The sequence below is a fragment of the Molothrus aeneus genome, chromosome 19 (genome assembly GCF_037042795.1).
Source record: "Molothrus aeneus isolate 106 chromosome 19, BPBGC_Maene_1.0, whole genome shotgun sequence".
NCBI classification, from domain to species: domain Eukaryota; kingdom Metazoa; phylum Chordata; class Aves; order Passeriformes; family Icteridae; genus Molothrus; species Molothrus aeneus.
In genome coordinates this window covers 8476090-8493190 of record NC_089664.1, presented here as the reverse complement: position 1 = coordinate 8493190, position 17101 = coordinate 8476090, and the positions used below count along the sequence as shown (strand labels likewise).

The 17101-nt window shown below is 45.9% G+C and overlaps 1 protein-coding gene across 1 annotated transcript in view; it reads right to left on the bottom strand.

Annotated features, from left to right (window-relative positions):
• The window catches only part of COL5A1 (collagen type V alpha 1 chain), a 133991-nt gene that overhangs the window by 106872 nt on the left and 10018 nt on the right, over window positions 1-17101 (bottom strand). Inside the window, exon 2 of the mRNA XM_066562709.1 lies at window positions 90-257. Coding sequence (XP_066418806.1) covers window positions 90-257 — 168 coding nt within the window. The remainder of the gene's footprint in view (window positions 1-89; window positions 258-17101) is intronic.

Here is a 17101-nt window from a genome sequence, read left to right as displayed (position 1 = left end):
CCCCCCTGAACCAGCAGAAGCGCTGCAAACACCCTGGGGAAACGAAGGAATCGGGCATTTCCATGGGACAAATGAAAAGCTGGACTCACCAGGATACAGCTGCTTTGTTGGGGCACTGAGCTGAGCATCTTTTGTTACTCTGTAAGCAACATCTGCTTCTTTTGAAGATCTTCTGCTTGTGCAAAACCCCGTGGTTTTTGTGATACCATCAGGTAAATTATGAAAATCTAACACCTTCAAGAGGTCTGCAGGTTCAGCTGCAAAGAGAAAAGGAGAAAGAAGAATTAGGAGACAACAGGGCTGGCACTGCTGGGCTTCAAAGCAGGCAATTGTCACAACCTTAAACTCAGCTGAAATGTGCTTCCTACTCTCCTTTCCCCTGCTGTTCTTCAAGGCAAATTTTTAGAGGAAAAGTTGCCTTAAACCCTGCTGATCCTTCAGGATATGTGCAATGACAAACAAGGATTTTATTTCAGTCCATTACACCTGTCAGTCACAGAGCTCAGCACAACACTGCAGGCCAGGGAAATGCTTTCTCCCCTCAATAATTATCCAAAGTTTCATTTCCCCATCATCGTTTTTGGTTTCCCCTCCTAAATCCATCTTCCCTGGCCAAGGGAAAATAAGGAAAAGAATTGAATATTATTCTCCCCTCAAAAAAAAAAAAAAAAAAACAAAAAAAAACCAACAAAACAACATCAAACCAAACTGAACAACCCCAAACAAACCAAACCAACAAAAAAAAACCCTACAGGAAACCCCAAGAACCCCATGGAAACATTGCTCAGTGCAAGATGGGAGCTGGAGCTCCTGCAGAGCACACTGCAAATCCCAGCCTCAGCCAGAAGTCATTAATCCAAGCCATATTTAGGCCTGCAAGAATCATTTTTACCACCCTGAACACCCCCAAAGCTCTGCCAGAAGTCACTGATGTGTTCCTTGTGCGTATCTGTGCTCCCAGTGCCTGCAAGATTACAAATCGCAGGCAGCAGACCTCAAAACAAATCTCATTTTTCAAGGCCTTTAATGAAATCCCCATCCCTGAGGAGAGCCACAGGGTTTGGCACTCGGCTGAGGAGCTCCTGAGGTTCGCTCACCATGCTGGGGACATTCCCAGTTCTCCCAATGCAGGGAACTGGGCAGCCCTGGACAGAAGGAAAAACCAGGTTTTATAGACAGAGCGTGGTCTGGGCTCCAGGGAATTCTAAAGCTGAGCTCTGCCAAGCCTGGTCTAGGAGAGGCTCCAATGAGATGAGCCTGAAGGTCCCTCCCAACCCAAACCTGACAGAATTCAGGGGCATTCCTGCAATCTTCCTTCAACTCTTTGCCTTCTACCACCCTTCAAAGCGGCAAAAATCCACCTGGAGACACAAATTTGCTGTGCACAGCTGCCCTGTTGTTGCTTCAATGCCCTGGCTGAGGCATCTGGGGCTCTGCAGGAGGGGTGGGCAGCCTGCAATGGGAGGATTTTCTTCCATATTCACATTTGGAGCAGGCAAAGGGCATCCCAAGACCCTTCAGGCCTTTCCGATGCAGCTCTCATTCGCGCTGTGGTTTTTGTGCCATAAAGTGAAGAATGAAAAACCATTCCCAGCTCATTCCAGGTGCCCTCTGCCATTTCCTCACCGTTTACCAGGCTGGGGATTTGCAGCCCAGGGGTTCAGGTTTGCTGGAATGGTTTTTGTTGGATATGAACAGAACGGAGAATTGTCATTTATCTCCCAGCAAATGAAGCCAAGAGGGAGCATTTCAGGAGTAGTGAAAAGAATTTCAGGACATCTTCCACTGTCCCAGGGCGCTCCAAGCCCTGTCCAGCCTGGCCTTGGACACTTCCAGAGATGGGGAAGCCACAATTTCTCTGGACAACCTGAGCCAGGGCCTCCCTGCCCTCACACACAAACTGTTCCATATTTTTAATGGAAAAAAAAAAAGTGTCACACAAACTGTTCCATATTTTAATGGAAAAAGGTGTTTTTCACCCCAAGCCATGAGGGGTCAGAGCATGAGGAGGGACAGGAGGAGCCCTCGGTGACCCCAAAACTTCAACCCCAACCTGCAAAACCCACCCGAGGTCAGGGTCCCTCCAGGAAGGAGCAGAGAATCCCCACGGCACAGGGACTGCTGCCCCAAATAAACCCTTCCCCTTCCAGCTTTAGCAGCCCTAAAGTGCTTTTCCAAGGTATTTTTAGCCCTAAATAAACACCCAATTATTGCCTTTGCAGAGCCCAGCCCAGGCAGGGCACAGCCCCTTGCCTGGGTTTCTCACTCCCCAGAGGTCGCCTTGAGCATCTGGGCTTAGATTTGGAATCAAAACCAAGAGGTATTTATATATTCCATCCTAATTTAGGGATATTCTATTATTCCTAGAGTTCCTGTGGCAGATCCAGAAGAAATAAAAGCAAGCTTATTTGCTTTTATTATTTTATTTTATTCTTTGTTTTTGAGGACTGGAAGTTGCTTCCCCTCAGTGATGGCTTTTTTTATGGAGCTGGGAGTCTCCTTTTCAGCCTCCTGGGATTTCAACAATTTTGACTCCTTATCTAAACACTTTTCACCACAGCTGACCTGGCTGCAGCCCTGGGATAACTGACTAAAACAGGGTGGCAGAGGCTAAAATAAAACAGGGCCTAAAATAAGAATATCAGGCCCCAGCTGCTGCTGCTCCAGCATCCTTTGGATGGGCTTAACAGAGGCTCTTAAATTCTTCAGCGTCCCAGCAGCCCAATAAAACACAATTATTTATTTGGGCAAAGAGAAAAGGCATTTTAAGGAGGAGAAGAGAAGAATGTGAGCTGCAGGATTGAGGATATTAAAGGTTTTTCCTTAGGAAGAGGTTAAAAATTAAAAAAAAAAAAATTAAAAAATTAAAATTAAATTAAATTTAATTTTTTAATTAATTTTTAATTATTTCTTAAATTTTAATTAAAAATAAATTAAAATAAACTTTTTAATTTAAATTTAAAAAGGGAATTTAAAAAAAAAAAAGGCAGCTATGGAAAGGGTCAGAACTGATCTGCTCCTCCCAAGAGCTACCACAGAGCTGTGTCAATTCACACTGCTCCAGATTGCAGAATATTTCACCAATGACTCATGACATCCCCTTATTTATTTATTTTTTTCTTTTAAAAAAAGCCCAAATAGTCCCAACTGGGAACAAAGGAAACCATTATGCAGAGTCAGACTGGAAGGATCCTACATCTAATCCCAAAAGGAGAAGAAAGAAACCCAGAACTGACACTGGAGCAGCTCAGAGACTCCATGAAATTAAAAAAAAAATCAAATAATCCCTGTTCCTTTGAGCAGAAATCTTTTTCTTTAATTTTTTTAAATAATCAATTATTTGGGTTTGTAACAAAGCCATGGTGTTAGCAGCTAACAGTGAGCAAAGAGCACGGTTTTGCTTCATGGATTTTCATGAAAATCTGCAAAATTTACAGATACAATGCCCAAAAAATCAGGAAAATGTCGAGGATTTGAGGGGAAATCCCAGCCCTGTTCAAGGACAGCCAAAATCCTGCTTGTTTAAAGAGATTTGGGATTTTCCCTGGGCACAGCAGGATCCACCCAGGGGATTTCACTTTTTCCAAGGAGCTGTTGTCCCCCCATTGCACAAATCCTGGGGAAAAGCCATGAAAACCCCCCAGGGAACATGGAGAGGGGTTGGGGGTGTCCCTAAAAGGGCAGGTTTGGGGGTGCAAGGAACAAAATCTCCCTTTCCCTGCTCCTGGTTATTCTGGTTATTTCCACCCAATTTGGCCATTTTGGCTGCTTTTTCCAGATTCCTTGGTTTAGAAAATGATGCTCCTTGTCCTTCTTGTCTCCTGTGCCCTCACACCTCATCTCCCAGCACATCCTGGTCCCATTTCTCCAGCATCTTCCCCTAAGTGCTGCTGGAAGATGCTGAGAGGGAACAGAATCCTTTGCTGTGGTGTTTTCCTGGGCACCAAATTCCATTTAGAAGTGGTTTTATGATCCTTTCTGATACCCCTGAAGTGCTGAGAGATGTGCTTTAGGTTATCCTACAAGGCTGGATGGAGCATCCTGCTGTGCTTCCACTGGCTCGGGATGGGGGGAAAAAACCACCAAATTTTTGCTCTCTCTGTTCTCAACGTGCCCTGACACCCATGGAGGCTACTGGCTTCCTAAAAAAAAAAAAAAAATCCTAAAAAAAAAAAATTCCTAAAAAAAAAATTCCTAAAAAAAAAATTCCTAAAAAAAAAATTCCTAAAAAAAAAATTCCTAAAAAAAAAATTCCTAAAAAAAAAAAAATTCCTAAAAAAAAAATTCCTAAAAAAAAAAAATTCCTAAAAAAAAATTCCTAAAAAAAAAAAATTCCTAAAAAAAAAAAAAATCCTAAAAAAAAAAATCCTAAAAAAAAAAAATCCTAAAAAAAATTCCTAAATAAAAAAATTCCTAAATAAAAAAATTCCTAAAAAAAAAAAAAAAATTCCTAAAAAAAAAATTCCTAAAAAAAAAAATTCCTAAAAAAATCCATCTAAATTCCATCTAAACCCCCCCAGGCACGGGCTGGGGTTTCCTGGGTGGGGGACACCGCTCTGAGTGTGTGGGATGGCTCCAACCTGGGGCAATAATTCCCATTCCAGTGGCACCCTTGGCCTGCAGGGACACCATCACCCACATGAAACAACCCAGGGGGCTGCAGGGGTTTGATTTGACAGGGGAAAAATCTCAGTTGAGCTGTCGATTTTTGGGGTGGATTTGTTCAATTTTGGGAGGATTCGAGGGAGGCCATGAGGAGGAGGCCACTCTTAGTCCAGGTCTCCTTTATGCCTTCCCCTTTTCCAGAAGATTCTGCCAGCTTTGGATGCTTCCTTGCAGGGATAGCTGCTCTGCCCCCCATTAACACTGGTTGCAAAGCTTCTTGTTGATTTTAATGTGCTGCGAGCTCGGGCCCTAATTAAGCCTTGCAGGCCTTTAAGTGGTTGATTATCACAAATTGCTTTGAAAACGCTGCTGCTGTCCCAGCGCCAGATTGTCTGGGAACACTGGGACTCTTTGGAGCAAAGAAAAGAGGCTGGGATTTCCTTTTCCACCTTCGAGTGCACCTGTGTGAGAGCTGCAGGAGGTTCTGTGCTTGGGAATGAGCCCATGGCAGGGGAGGGAAGCTGGGAAAGGCCTCACTGGGCTCCCAGGGGAGAATCAATTCCTAATATCCCAAATAAACCTGCCCTGGGTGGGTTCTGAGCCTTCCCCCCTCTTCAAAAGTCTTGGAAAGCCTCAATGTTCCACCTCCAGAGAGGTGCCAAGGTGTCCTTGGGAAGCATGGCAGAATCCTTGGATGTGATTTCCACCTCTTGGAAATCTCTGCTTTTACATCTTCAGGTGCTCCTTGAGGGCTCAGGCAATCCAGGGGCCTTGCAATGATTTTTAACTGATTTTTTGCTGATTTTTTTTTTTTTTTGCTGATTTTTAAGATTTTGTGTAAAAAAACAGAGCCTGGGGGTGAGGGAGACAAAACTTGCATCCCTTTAGGGCTGGTTTTAAGGAGCTGCTCCTAAATCCATCTGTGGATCTGCTGAGGGAGGGAGTTTGGAGCTTTCACAGCTCCCAAAATTCCACCCTCAGTGGTTCAAAGGGCAAAACTCCTGCCAGGAAGGAAACTGGGGCTGGAGCACTTCCCAAAATGTCACAGTGACCCAGAAATTCCTGCTCCATGTGGAGTGGGGAGCTTGGAGAGCTCTGCCTTGTAGGATAACCTAAAGCACATCTCTCAGCACTTCAGGGGTATCAGAAAGGATCATAAAACCACTTTTAAATGGAGTTCTGTGCCCAGGAAAACACCACAGCAAAGGATTCTGTTCCCTCTCAGCATCTTCCAGCAGCACTCAGGGGAAGATGCTGGAGAAATGGGACCAGGATGTGCTGGGAGCTGGGGTGTGAGGACACAGGGCCCAAGAAGGACAAGGAGCATCATTTTCTAAACCAAGGAATCTGGAAAAAGCAGCCAAAACGGACAAATTGGGTGGAAATAACCAGAATAAAGCCCTTTCTCCAGCCTTCCCAGAGCCGTGCCCAGCCCTTTGCTGAGGGCACGGGCCAGCCCTGAGCTTAATTAAGCAAATTAACACAAGCACCTGCAGAATTAGCATCACTTCCAGCCCGCTAAACCCCGGCTGAGCCCAGCCTGGCGCTTCACATCACCACTTCAAAGGCAGCAAATCCCCCCCGGGCACTGCCCCACCCCAGGTAAACCCGGCCTGGATGCTCCCAAAAATACAGAAATCCATTTTCATGCACTGCAGGTTTCTCAGTTGTCTGCAAAGTTAATGGGAGCAGGCAGAAGTAATTTCATTTTTAAATATTTCATTGGATGGTTTTAAAAAAAAAACAAAAACCCAACCTTGAATTATTTCCAGCCCTACTCTACGCTCCACTATTCTGACACGGGGAGAGAAATGTAAAACCAATTATTTCCTGCAGATGCTTAAACCAACCAGCTCTGTGCATTTAGTTCATATCTGATTCTCCTCCAAAAAAAAAAAAAAAACCCAGCCAGCAGGCAAATTTCAAATTAATACCTGCTTGACTTCACGAGAAGTGTTCCTGAAGCTTGTTTCCCAAAGTTTCCTCTGGAGCATTAATTCCCGAGTTTACATAACCCACACTGCAGCACACCGGTGCTGCTTTCAGGGGAAGAGCAGGAGGGAAAAAAGGCCCAGAATTTACTGAATTTTATCCCTTCTCAGCCCCCAAGGAGCCGCGGTGCCCTCAAGGGATGCCTTGGAGAGCAGGGAGGAATTCAGCGCTTCAATTCCCAGTTCTCAGTGATTTTCTCACTTCTAACCCACATTTATCCAGCGGGTCTTGCTCCCAATTAGGCGTTTAGATGGGTTTCCATGTGAACATCGCCAGGGAATGTTATTTTACTGTAGGCCAGTGGAGGATTTTATGGTAATACAGAACCTGGTGATCCCAAACGTGCAGCAGAGGCTCATCCGAGCACAACATCAGCTCCTACTCAATTCCCCTTTTTTAAATTTTATTTTAAATAAAACACGAGCACAAGGTGTATTTGCTCGCTCAGAAATGGCACTTTTTGGTTTTTGTTTTTTTTTTTTTTTTTGCATTAAAATCCCGGTGTTCAGGGAGAGGGTTTGCTCCCATTAAATGAGCACATCCAGAGGGATTAGGGCAGCACCGGGGAACTCCCGCCCAGCCCCGACAGAGCTTTGTGATCTCTGCTCCTCGGTCATTAGGGGAGAAAGGCAACCCCCGGCGGCACCTCCGTTACAATCACAGCTAATTACTGAGCTAATGAGCCAGCTCCTCCCTCCCCATCCCACCTGCCGTGGGAGAGGAACTCCCCATGGGGATAGAAACATCGGCAGGGGAAACAAACCTCTCCAAAACTGGGATCCAAATTTCTCCATGGGGATACAAACCCCCAAAACAGGGATCCAAACCCCCAAACAGGGATCCAAACTTCTCCATGGGATACAAACCCTCCATGGGGATAAAGACTCCCAAAATAGGGATCCAAACTTTTCCATGGGGATAAAAACCCCCAAAACAGGGATCCAAACCCTTCCATGGAATCCAAACTTCTCCATGGGAATACAAACTCCCAAAACAGGGATCCAAACCCTCCATAGGATACAAACCCCCAAATGGGGATCCAAACTTCTCCATGGGAATACAAACTCCCAAAACAGGGATCCAAACCCTCCATAGGATACAAACCCCCAAACGGGGATCCAAACTTCTCCATGGGAATACAAACTCCCAAAACAGGGATCCAAACCCTCCATAGGATACAAACCCCCAAACGGGGATCCAAACTTCTCCATGGGAATACAAACTCCCAAAACAGGGATCCAAACCCTCCATAGGATACAAACCCCCAAACGGGGATCCAAACTTCTCCATGGGAATACAAACCCCCAAAACAGGGATCCAACCCCCTCCATGAAATATAAACCCCAAAACAGGGATCCAAAACTCTCCATGGGACCCAAACCCCTCCATGGGGATCCCAACCCCTCCCAGGCTGCAAAGCCACCCCAAACCCCATCCCTCACAACCAATCCAAGAGCTGATGGATCTCTCCTCACCAATATTCCTATACAATCCTGCCTGGAAGGCACAGCTGCCACCACGGGGTTGCAAGGGGTGATTTTAGGAAATCTGGGTCACAGCTGCACGTTCTTTCCCCTCCCTCCTTTCAGATATTCCCCATTAAACTGGTTACAAGGTGACACTGGAAATATCTGCTGCATTTAAGAGCTGAGATGTCATTTCAGGTCTTCCATTCTCCACACAGGAGGACTCAAACCCAAAGATAGCATCTAAAAAAATTGAAATATGCTCCTATAAAAGCCAACAAGAAACATCCAAGATCCTCATCCAAAAAGCTTTCCCAGGACTCAACCCAAGGCTGGCCCAGACAAATATTTACAGAATTATTCACATGGGTTTGTTTGAAATAAAGAGCCTTTTATGATCATTACTTTGGCATCAAACATCTAATTAGGGGCCAATGAGAGTTATAAAAATCTCTGAGCTCTCCTTGTCAGTGCTGCTGGGACTGGAGATTCGTCCCAGCCCTGCTGCTCCCCTGGGAAACTCCCAATGGGACTGGGATGGAGCAGGGGGTGCTCAGGGAAATGGAAAAGTGATGGGAAAAGGGTCAGAAATGCCCACTCGTGGCTGGTTCAGGCCTAAACTCTGGAATTGGCATCTCTGGCTTCAGCAAAACCCCCTGGAATTGGCACATTTGGCTTCAGCAAAACCCCTGGAATTGGCACCTTTGGCTTCAGCAAAACCCCTGGAATTGGCACCTCTGGCTTCAGCAAAACCCTTGGAATTGGCACCTTTGGCTTCAGCAAAACCCCTGGAATTGGCACCTTTGGCTTCAGCAAAACCCTTGGAATTGGCATTTTTAGGCCTCTCTGCTCCACACAGCAGCTTTTGGGATGAGCCTTTCCTGCAGGGCACCCAAAGCAGACCTGGACTCTCGAGCCCCACACAAAATGAGATGAAATTCAGAAATCTGAGCAAATCTCCAACACTTAAATCCCTTTGTGCTGAGTCTCCAGGGAGAAGTTTCCCTTCCTGATGTTACAGCCTTCAATCCCCACCACTGCTCCAGGTACTGGCTCCTAAATCCCCTCCAATTTTCTCAAATCTATTAAAAGAGGGACAAAACTCAACATTCCCATCACTGAGCTGATAAAACTCATCATTCCCATCGTTGCTTCAGGCGCTGGTTCCTAAATCCCCTCCAATTTTCTAAAATCCATTAAAAAAGGAAGTTTTTTTGGAATCTATTAAAAAAGATATAAAACTCAACATTCCCATCACTGAGTTGATAAAACTCAACATTCCCATCATTGCTTCAGGTGCTCATTCCTCAATTACTCCCAATTTTTTGGAATCTATTAAAAAAGATATAAAACTCAACATTCCCATCAGTCATTCAGGTGCTGGCTGCTAAATCCCTTCCAAATTTTTGGAATCTATTAAAAAAGATATAAAACTCAATATTGCCATCACTGCTTCAGGTGCTGGCTCCTAAATCCCTCCCAGTTTTGTGAAATGCATTTAAAAAGAGGTAAAACTCAATATTGCCATCACTGCCTTGCAGGGAAGGACCAGTGACCACATTTTGATTTTATTTTGCTTTTTGGTAACACTGAAGAGCCAGTTTGCCATCAGACAGCTGAATTCTCAAAAGGGAAACAAACAAAGCCCAGCTTTGGAAATAAATCTGCTTTTAGAGGGGAGGTTTTGTGCAGAAACCCAGCCAGAATCTCCTCAAAGAACTCTTCCAGACCCCAAATCCCATTGAGGAAGAGCACATGGCTCTGCTTTCCAACAATCCCAATTTGCTCTGTATTAATTTGTTAATGAGGCTGGCAGAACCTGGCTCGAAGAGATGGGCAATAAATAAAAAAAATATAAAAATTAAAAAAAAAAAAATCACATTTCTTTAAGAACACAGCACCAAACCATTCAATTACAGGGTGCTGAGCAGCGAAATCACAGCACAGAGACACAAATGAGATCCAGCACAGCCACCTTGGGCACCTCCAGCAGCAAAATCAGCGCCCCAAAGCCCCAGGGCTGAGAGATTTTGCTCCTGCAGTGAATTCTGCAGCCCCACAGGAGGTTTTTGGCTCCAAAGGATCAATCCCACATGGCTGCACTGAACAGATTGGGGTTGATTTGTTCTCTGCCCGTGTCTTGACTCCAGAACAAGCAGAGCCCACATCATTGTCACCCTTCCAAAGGGTGCAAAAAAGCAGCAGGTTGGAAAGAGATGAGTAAAATGCAGCAAAGAAACCAAGACCTGACACAGATGAGTAAAAAACAGCAAAGAAACCAAGACCTGACAGAGAAGAGTAAAAAGCAGCAAAGAAATCAATACCTGCCACATCCACCCCTTCTTCAGCTGCTCTCTGCACAGCTCAGGGAGTTTACCTTGGCATTATCCCTTTAAATGCTTCAAAGGCTCCCAAAATTCCCTGCAGGTTTGTTTTCCTCTGTTCTGATAAGCAGGGTGATAACACCAAGGGCTCCAGCAGGGTCACAGGAGTCAGGGAGAGTGAAGGGAGAGCTCCTGAGCAATTGGCAGACCTCTCCTTAATCACCCACGTTCCTCATTAAGGCTTAATTCAACACCTGCTTTATAAACCTGAAACTGGGTGTTTTCACACCCCAAAAGCATTATCCCTTCCCCCCAAGCACCAGAACCTGCTCAGCTTCCCAGCCCTGGGATGGCCACCAATGTCCCCCTGTCCCTGGGACAGTTTTTGGGGAGCAGACAAGGGGCAGGAATCTGCCCAAAAATCCCCCCCCAAAGCTGCTGTCACATCCAGAGCTGGCTGTGCCAAGCTCACCTCCAGGTTTTTCTTCTTCAGCACCCCAGAGTGGGGTTTGGCTTTAGAAAACACTGAGGTCAAACAGGGTCCAGGCACTGCTCCTGTGCCAAGCACAGCCTGGCACCCAGAGCAACAAAACATCACCCAGGGGAAGGAAAGAAGGACCAGAAACCCTCCCCAAAACATCACCCAGGGGAAGGAACCAGGAGCAGAAAACCTTCCCAAAACATCACCCAGGGGAAGGAAAGAAGGATCAAAATCCCTTCCCAAAACTTCACGCAGGGAAAGGAACCAGCACCAGAATTCCTTCCCAAAACTTCACCTAAGGAAAGGAAAGAAGGACCAGAATCCCTTCCCAAAACTTCACCCAGGGGAAGGAAAGAAGGACCAGAATTCCTTCCCAAAACTTCACCCAGGGGAAGGAAAGAAGGACCAGAATCCCTTCCCAAAACATCACCCAGGGAAAGGAAGCAGGACAAATGCAAGGCCCTTCCCAGGGGAGCTGCTGTGTCCCTGCCTTGCACTGCTGGGAAGAAATCCAAGCTAAAATTCATCTTTGACTGCCCAGTCCATCCTTCCCTGCCAGACATTCCCTCCCTCCCTACCAAGCCAAATCCCATTTTTTCCCATTAACAGCTGCTCCATCCTGCTGCAATTCCCAATTTTGGGGTCACCCTTTAGGGATTGCCTTTGAGCTCCTGCTCTGGTTGTGGTGGACAAAAATCCCTCATTCCTTCCACTGGCTTGGATATTTAGCCAGAAATGAGGGAAGGAGCACAGTTTGGGAGAAATGAGGGAATAAATTAGGGAGAAATGAGGAAAGGAGCACAATTCCAGCATCTGGAAAAGCACAGGATGACATTTCCAACCAGCTGTAAACAGGGAGAAGTTGTGGGTGGTGTTTTCACCCTGCACTCTGAGGAGTTAAAGGCACTGGGAGAGCAATGAGGGAAGGAAATATTCAGGATGCTGGAGACGAGGCAGATGCTGAGTTATCAGCACATTTTATCCTGTATTTTAGGAAGATTGATTCCTACATGGAGCATTTTGATGTTCTCCTCATCACTAAATAAACAGCACACAAACAACTTAGTGCTGGGCTTAAAATTGATCTGGGTACATTTTTCTGTGCCCTCATTTTGAACCCAGAGGGAAGGGAGATTTTCCATAGCTACAGGAAAAGAAATGTCGTCCTTATAATGCAAAAGGATCACTCAGAGTGATCCCTTCATGAGCGTGCTGAGAGATTATTCCAGAGCAAGGAGAAGGGAGAAATCATCCTAGAAAATACAACACCAGCTGTGGGCAGCACTCCAAACGGGAGAGTTTGGAACCCTTTTCCTGGTTCCTCCTGCCCAAACCCACCAGGACATGGATGCAGAAGAGCTCCAGCTGCAAACCCATCACTGCCACGCACAGAGAATTGAATAATTTCATTTAAATCCCAGGATATAACCCCAGGTAATATAAAAATCCTATCAGCCCCAGGATATTACCCCAGGCAATATAAAAATCATATCAACCCCAGGAAATATAAAAATCATATCAACCCCAGGATTTTACCTCAGGTAATATAAAAATCATATCAACCCCAGGATATTACCCCAGCTAATATAAAAATCATATCAACCCCAGGAAATATAAAAATCATACCAGCCCCAGGATATTACCCCAGGTAATATAAAAATCACATCAACCCCAGGATATTACCCCAGGTAATATAAAAATCATATCAACCCCAGGTCAAATTCAGCTCAAAAGCAGCTCCTGCCTCACACCCACCCCTTAACTCTGGCTTATTTCACTGCAGCTTTTCCCAGTGATTATTCCCAACCAGGCCTGCCTTCCCAGAAGAATTCCCCCCATTTTCCTGTCTCAGCTGACACTGCCCAGGCCTGCCCTACCTGTCTGCCCCAGCACTCCCCTCCACTGCCATCCCTGGCTCAATAAAACGGGAAGGAAATTCCCCCAAAATGAATGCCTTGGGTCACTTTTGATACTCAGCATCAGAGAACCCAAGTTCAGTTTCCCAGAAGCTCCCTCTGATCTCCCACATCTATTTTTAGACTTTCCATTGACTAAAACTGAGTTTGGGCATTTTGCCACCATCAGAAAAAATAATCAACAAAGCCCCAGATCCCACCCTGGGTTTTTCAAGCTGGAGCAAGGACTGGGGCAGATTTCTCTCCCCCAAAAGCAGATGTTTTCCACAAAAAGCTCCATCCCAGGCCACCAGAATGGGGCAGCAGCAGAGGCTCAGCTGTTTGCAGGCTGGCAGGGACAAAGCTTGCTGCTAAAAGGAGTGAAATGTTCGTTCAGGGTTTGGGATTGGTGTCCCCAGGGCAAGGAGGGCCCCAGCCTGTCTGGCCAAGGCTTTGGAGAAGGGAGAGAAACCCTGCTGGGCTCCCAGCACCCCTCAGAACATCTTGAACTCAGGCTCTGCCTCACAGCATCCCAGGGTTTATTGGGGTGGATTTTGATTCCCTTCAGCTGAGGAGCCCAAAGTCCTTTATGGGTATTTCCACACCCAAACCAAGCTCTGGCTCCTATTTCACAGGAAAAATCTGGATCAGTTTGGTGTTATCCCCGTTGCCATGAGAAATCCCACCCAGAGCTGTAAAATCTTGAAAATCTCCCCAAAAACTCCCATGGGGAGCAAAGGCAGCACATCAAGAGCAGCAGCAGGAGGGGATGAAGGAAGTTCTGTAATTTGGGAGTGATGCTGCCCTGCAGAACATCTTGAACTCGTGCTCTGCCTGTCCCAGAGCATCCCAGGGTTTATTGGGGTGGATTTTGATTCCCTTCAGCTGAGGAGCCCAAAGTCCTTTATGGGCATTTCCACACCCAAACCAAGCTCTGGCTCCTATTTCACAGGAAAAGTCTTGCTCCCATTTCACAGGAAAAATCTGGATCAGTTTGGTGTTATCCCCATTGCCATAAGAAATCCCACTGTGTTCTCCTGCCCTGAATCCCACCCAGGGCTGTGAAATCTTGAAAATCTCCCCAAAAACTCCCATGGGGAGCAAAGGCAGCACATCAAGAGCAGCAGCAGGAGGAGATGAAGGAAGTTTTGGAATTTGGGAGTGATGCTGCCCTGCAGAACACCTTGAACTTGTGTTTAAACTGGGCAGTGCAGAGAGGATTCCTGCAGAAATCCTAAATTTCCATGGAGGGCCAGCAGAGAGAGCAGCAGCAGGAGGAGATGGAGGAAAGTTTTGTAATTCAGGAGCGATGCTGCTCTGCTCCTTCCCTCCCAAATTCCCAAACCCAGCAGAGGCTGCTCCCAGCCCTGGATCCACCCCAGCTCCACGTGGACCAGGGCAGTGCTGCAAGAGCCTGAGGCACAGCCAGGGAGCCAAAAATTTCCCATTTCTGCCCAGCCAGGGGCCCCGGGCCAGGACAAAACTGAGCCTGAGCCTCAGAGGGTCAGAGCAGAGCCCTGGGATGAATTTCAGAGTCACTGAGGCTGGAAAAGACCTTCAGGACCAGAGTCCAAGCAGAGCTCCCAGCACAGAGAGCACAGCTGGGAATTTGGGCTGGGAATTTGGGGATGAAGGACTCAGCATCCTTAGGTGTCACTGACATATTTTATGAAAATCCTTCTGCTAGGATTTTTCTTTTGAGAAGCTGGGAAGTCTCAGCAAAGAAATGCAAACAATAATTATTTAATGGTTGTAGGATGTGGCTGGGAGATGGTTCATTAACAAGTGTATTTTTGATTGGTTTGACGTGAATTGCTTTTATTTAATGACTAATTATGGCTTAGTTGTGTTGAGATTGTGAGTAATTACGAGCTTTTATTATTCATTCTTTGCTAACCTTCTGATGTCTCCTTTCTCTTTAGTATAGTTCTAATATATCATTTTCTTATGATATGATATGATATATGATATATTATATATTATATAATATGATATAGTATGATATGATATAGTATAATGTAATATATAATATTGTAATTATAATATAGTATAATATAATATATTATATGATAGAATATAATATAATGTAATGTAATATATAATATAATATAGTATAATGTAATATATAATATAATATGATATGATATAATATGATATAATATGACATAGTATGATATAATATAATATGATATAGTATTATATGATAAATATAATATAATATAATATAATATAATATAATATAATATAATATAATATAATATAATATAATATAATATAATATAATATAATATAATATAATATAATATAATATAATATAATATAATATATCAACCTTCTAAAACATAAAGTCAAGATTCCCATCTCTTCCCTCATCCTGAAAACCCTCAATCCCCACCACCCTCAGGGATGGTGTCAAAGGCTCTGGAGCACCCTGGCTTTGCTGCTGTGTTTTAGGGCTGATCCTGCCCAGCCTTTCCCAGTCTGCTTGGAAAAGCCTGTGCTGCTCCCTGCAGCCTCCCAGCTGCCTGATACAGCTCCCTAATTGCAGAGCACTGGGAAAAAATGCGTGTTTGCAGAGCAGATACAGCCCTCATTGTTTTGCTCTTCTGCATCCTGCAGGGATTCAGGACTTGGAGGGGAAAAAAAAATCAAAAACCAAAAAATCAAAAACCAAAATAAAAAAAAAAAAACAACAACCCAGAGCCAGTTCGGGTCTGTTGGCTCCTCCTCCCATCCCAGCTCCTGAGGTCAGCAGGGAAAGCATCCAAGAGCTGCAGAAAAGCCAGATTGTTTTAATTTAAACGTTTGAGAGAGGCAGAGTGAGGCACTTTCTCCCCCCAAGTGCTCAGGACGTGATAATGTGCCTCTCCCCGTCCCGGCCAGCCCTGCTGAGAGAACATTCATTCCTCGCACTTTTCCATCGGATCCCGAGTGCCAGGGGGAGAAATCCCCTTCCCTGCCAGCCCTGCTGCCTCTCCTGGAGCACAGACACCACTGGGGACCCGCCCTGCCTGTCCCCACAGACAGGGAATGAGGAGAACATCAGGGTGAGCTTTGGAAACCAGAGCTGGTCCTTGCAGGGACGCCCTGAGCAGCCCCCAGGCAGCAGGTCTGTGTTTGAGGCACGGCCAGCCTCGTATTTCCCAATGAAAACCCTCCAAGGGGCATTTCCAGGGAGGTTTGTGCCCTGCTTCAAGGCTTCTCCCATGGAATCACACCCCAGCTCTGCTCCCACCATATCCAACCCCCTCATTCCTCTGCAGAAATCCCAGATTTCCATGGAACACCAGCACAATCCCAATGTTTCACCCCAAACCAGGCTCAGCCCTTCCAAAATCATCTCCAGCCCTCAACCAGCTCTGCTCCCACCATCTCCCTGAGAAATCTCTGCAGGAATCCCAAATTTCCATGGAATACCAGCAGAATCCCAGTGTTTCACCCCACAACCAGGCTCAGCCCCCCTAAAATCAGCTCCAGCCCTTGGTCAGCTCTGCTCCCACCATATCCAACCCCCCCATCCTTCTGCAGAAATCCTAAATCTCCATGGAATACCAGCACAAATCAATATTTCACACCTCAGCTCCCAAAAATCAGCTCCAGCCCTCGGGCAGATCTGCTCCCACCATCATCTCTCTGCAGAAATCCCAAATTTCCACGGAATACCAGCACAATCCAATATTTTACCCCAAACCAGCCTCAGCTCCTCAAAATCAGCCCCAGCCCTCGTGCAGCTCTGCTCCCACCTTCTCCCTGAGAAATCTCTGCAGAAATCCCAAATTTCCACGGAATACCAGCACAATCCAATATTTTACCCCAAACCAGGCTCAGCTCCCCAAAATCAGCTCCAGCCCTCGGTCAGCTCTGCTCCCACCACCATCTCTCTGCAGAAATCCCAAATTTCCACAGAGTGCCAGCACAATCCCAAGGTTTCACCCCACAACCAGGCTCAGCCCCCCCCCCCAAAATCAGCTCCAGTCCTTGGTCAGCTCTGCTCCCACTATCTCCCTAAATTTCCATGGAATACCTAAATCCTAATCTCCATGGAATACCAGCACAATCCCAATGTTTCACCCCAAACCAGGCCCTTGGTCAGCACCACTCCCCTGTCCCTCCCAGCCCAAACCATTCCATGATTCTGTGGCCTCACCAGCAAACCAGTCCCAGTTCCCAGACATTTGATACCCACTGGAATTCTGGTGGAATTTTGGGCCACCTGGGATCAAAGCTGAAGGGGGCAAAATTCATTTGCAAAGTTGTTTATGGAAATTAGCCCCCATTAGAGGGACAAGGAGCAGGGCTGGCCTTGGCTCCCTGCTGAAGGTGTGTTCTGAATGTGCA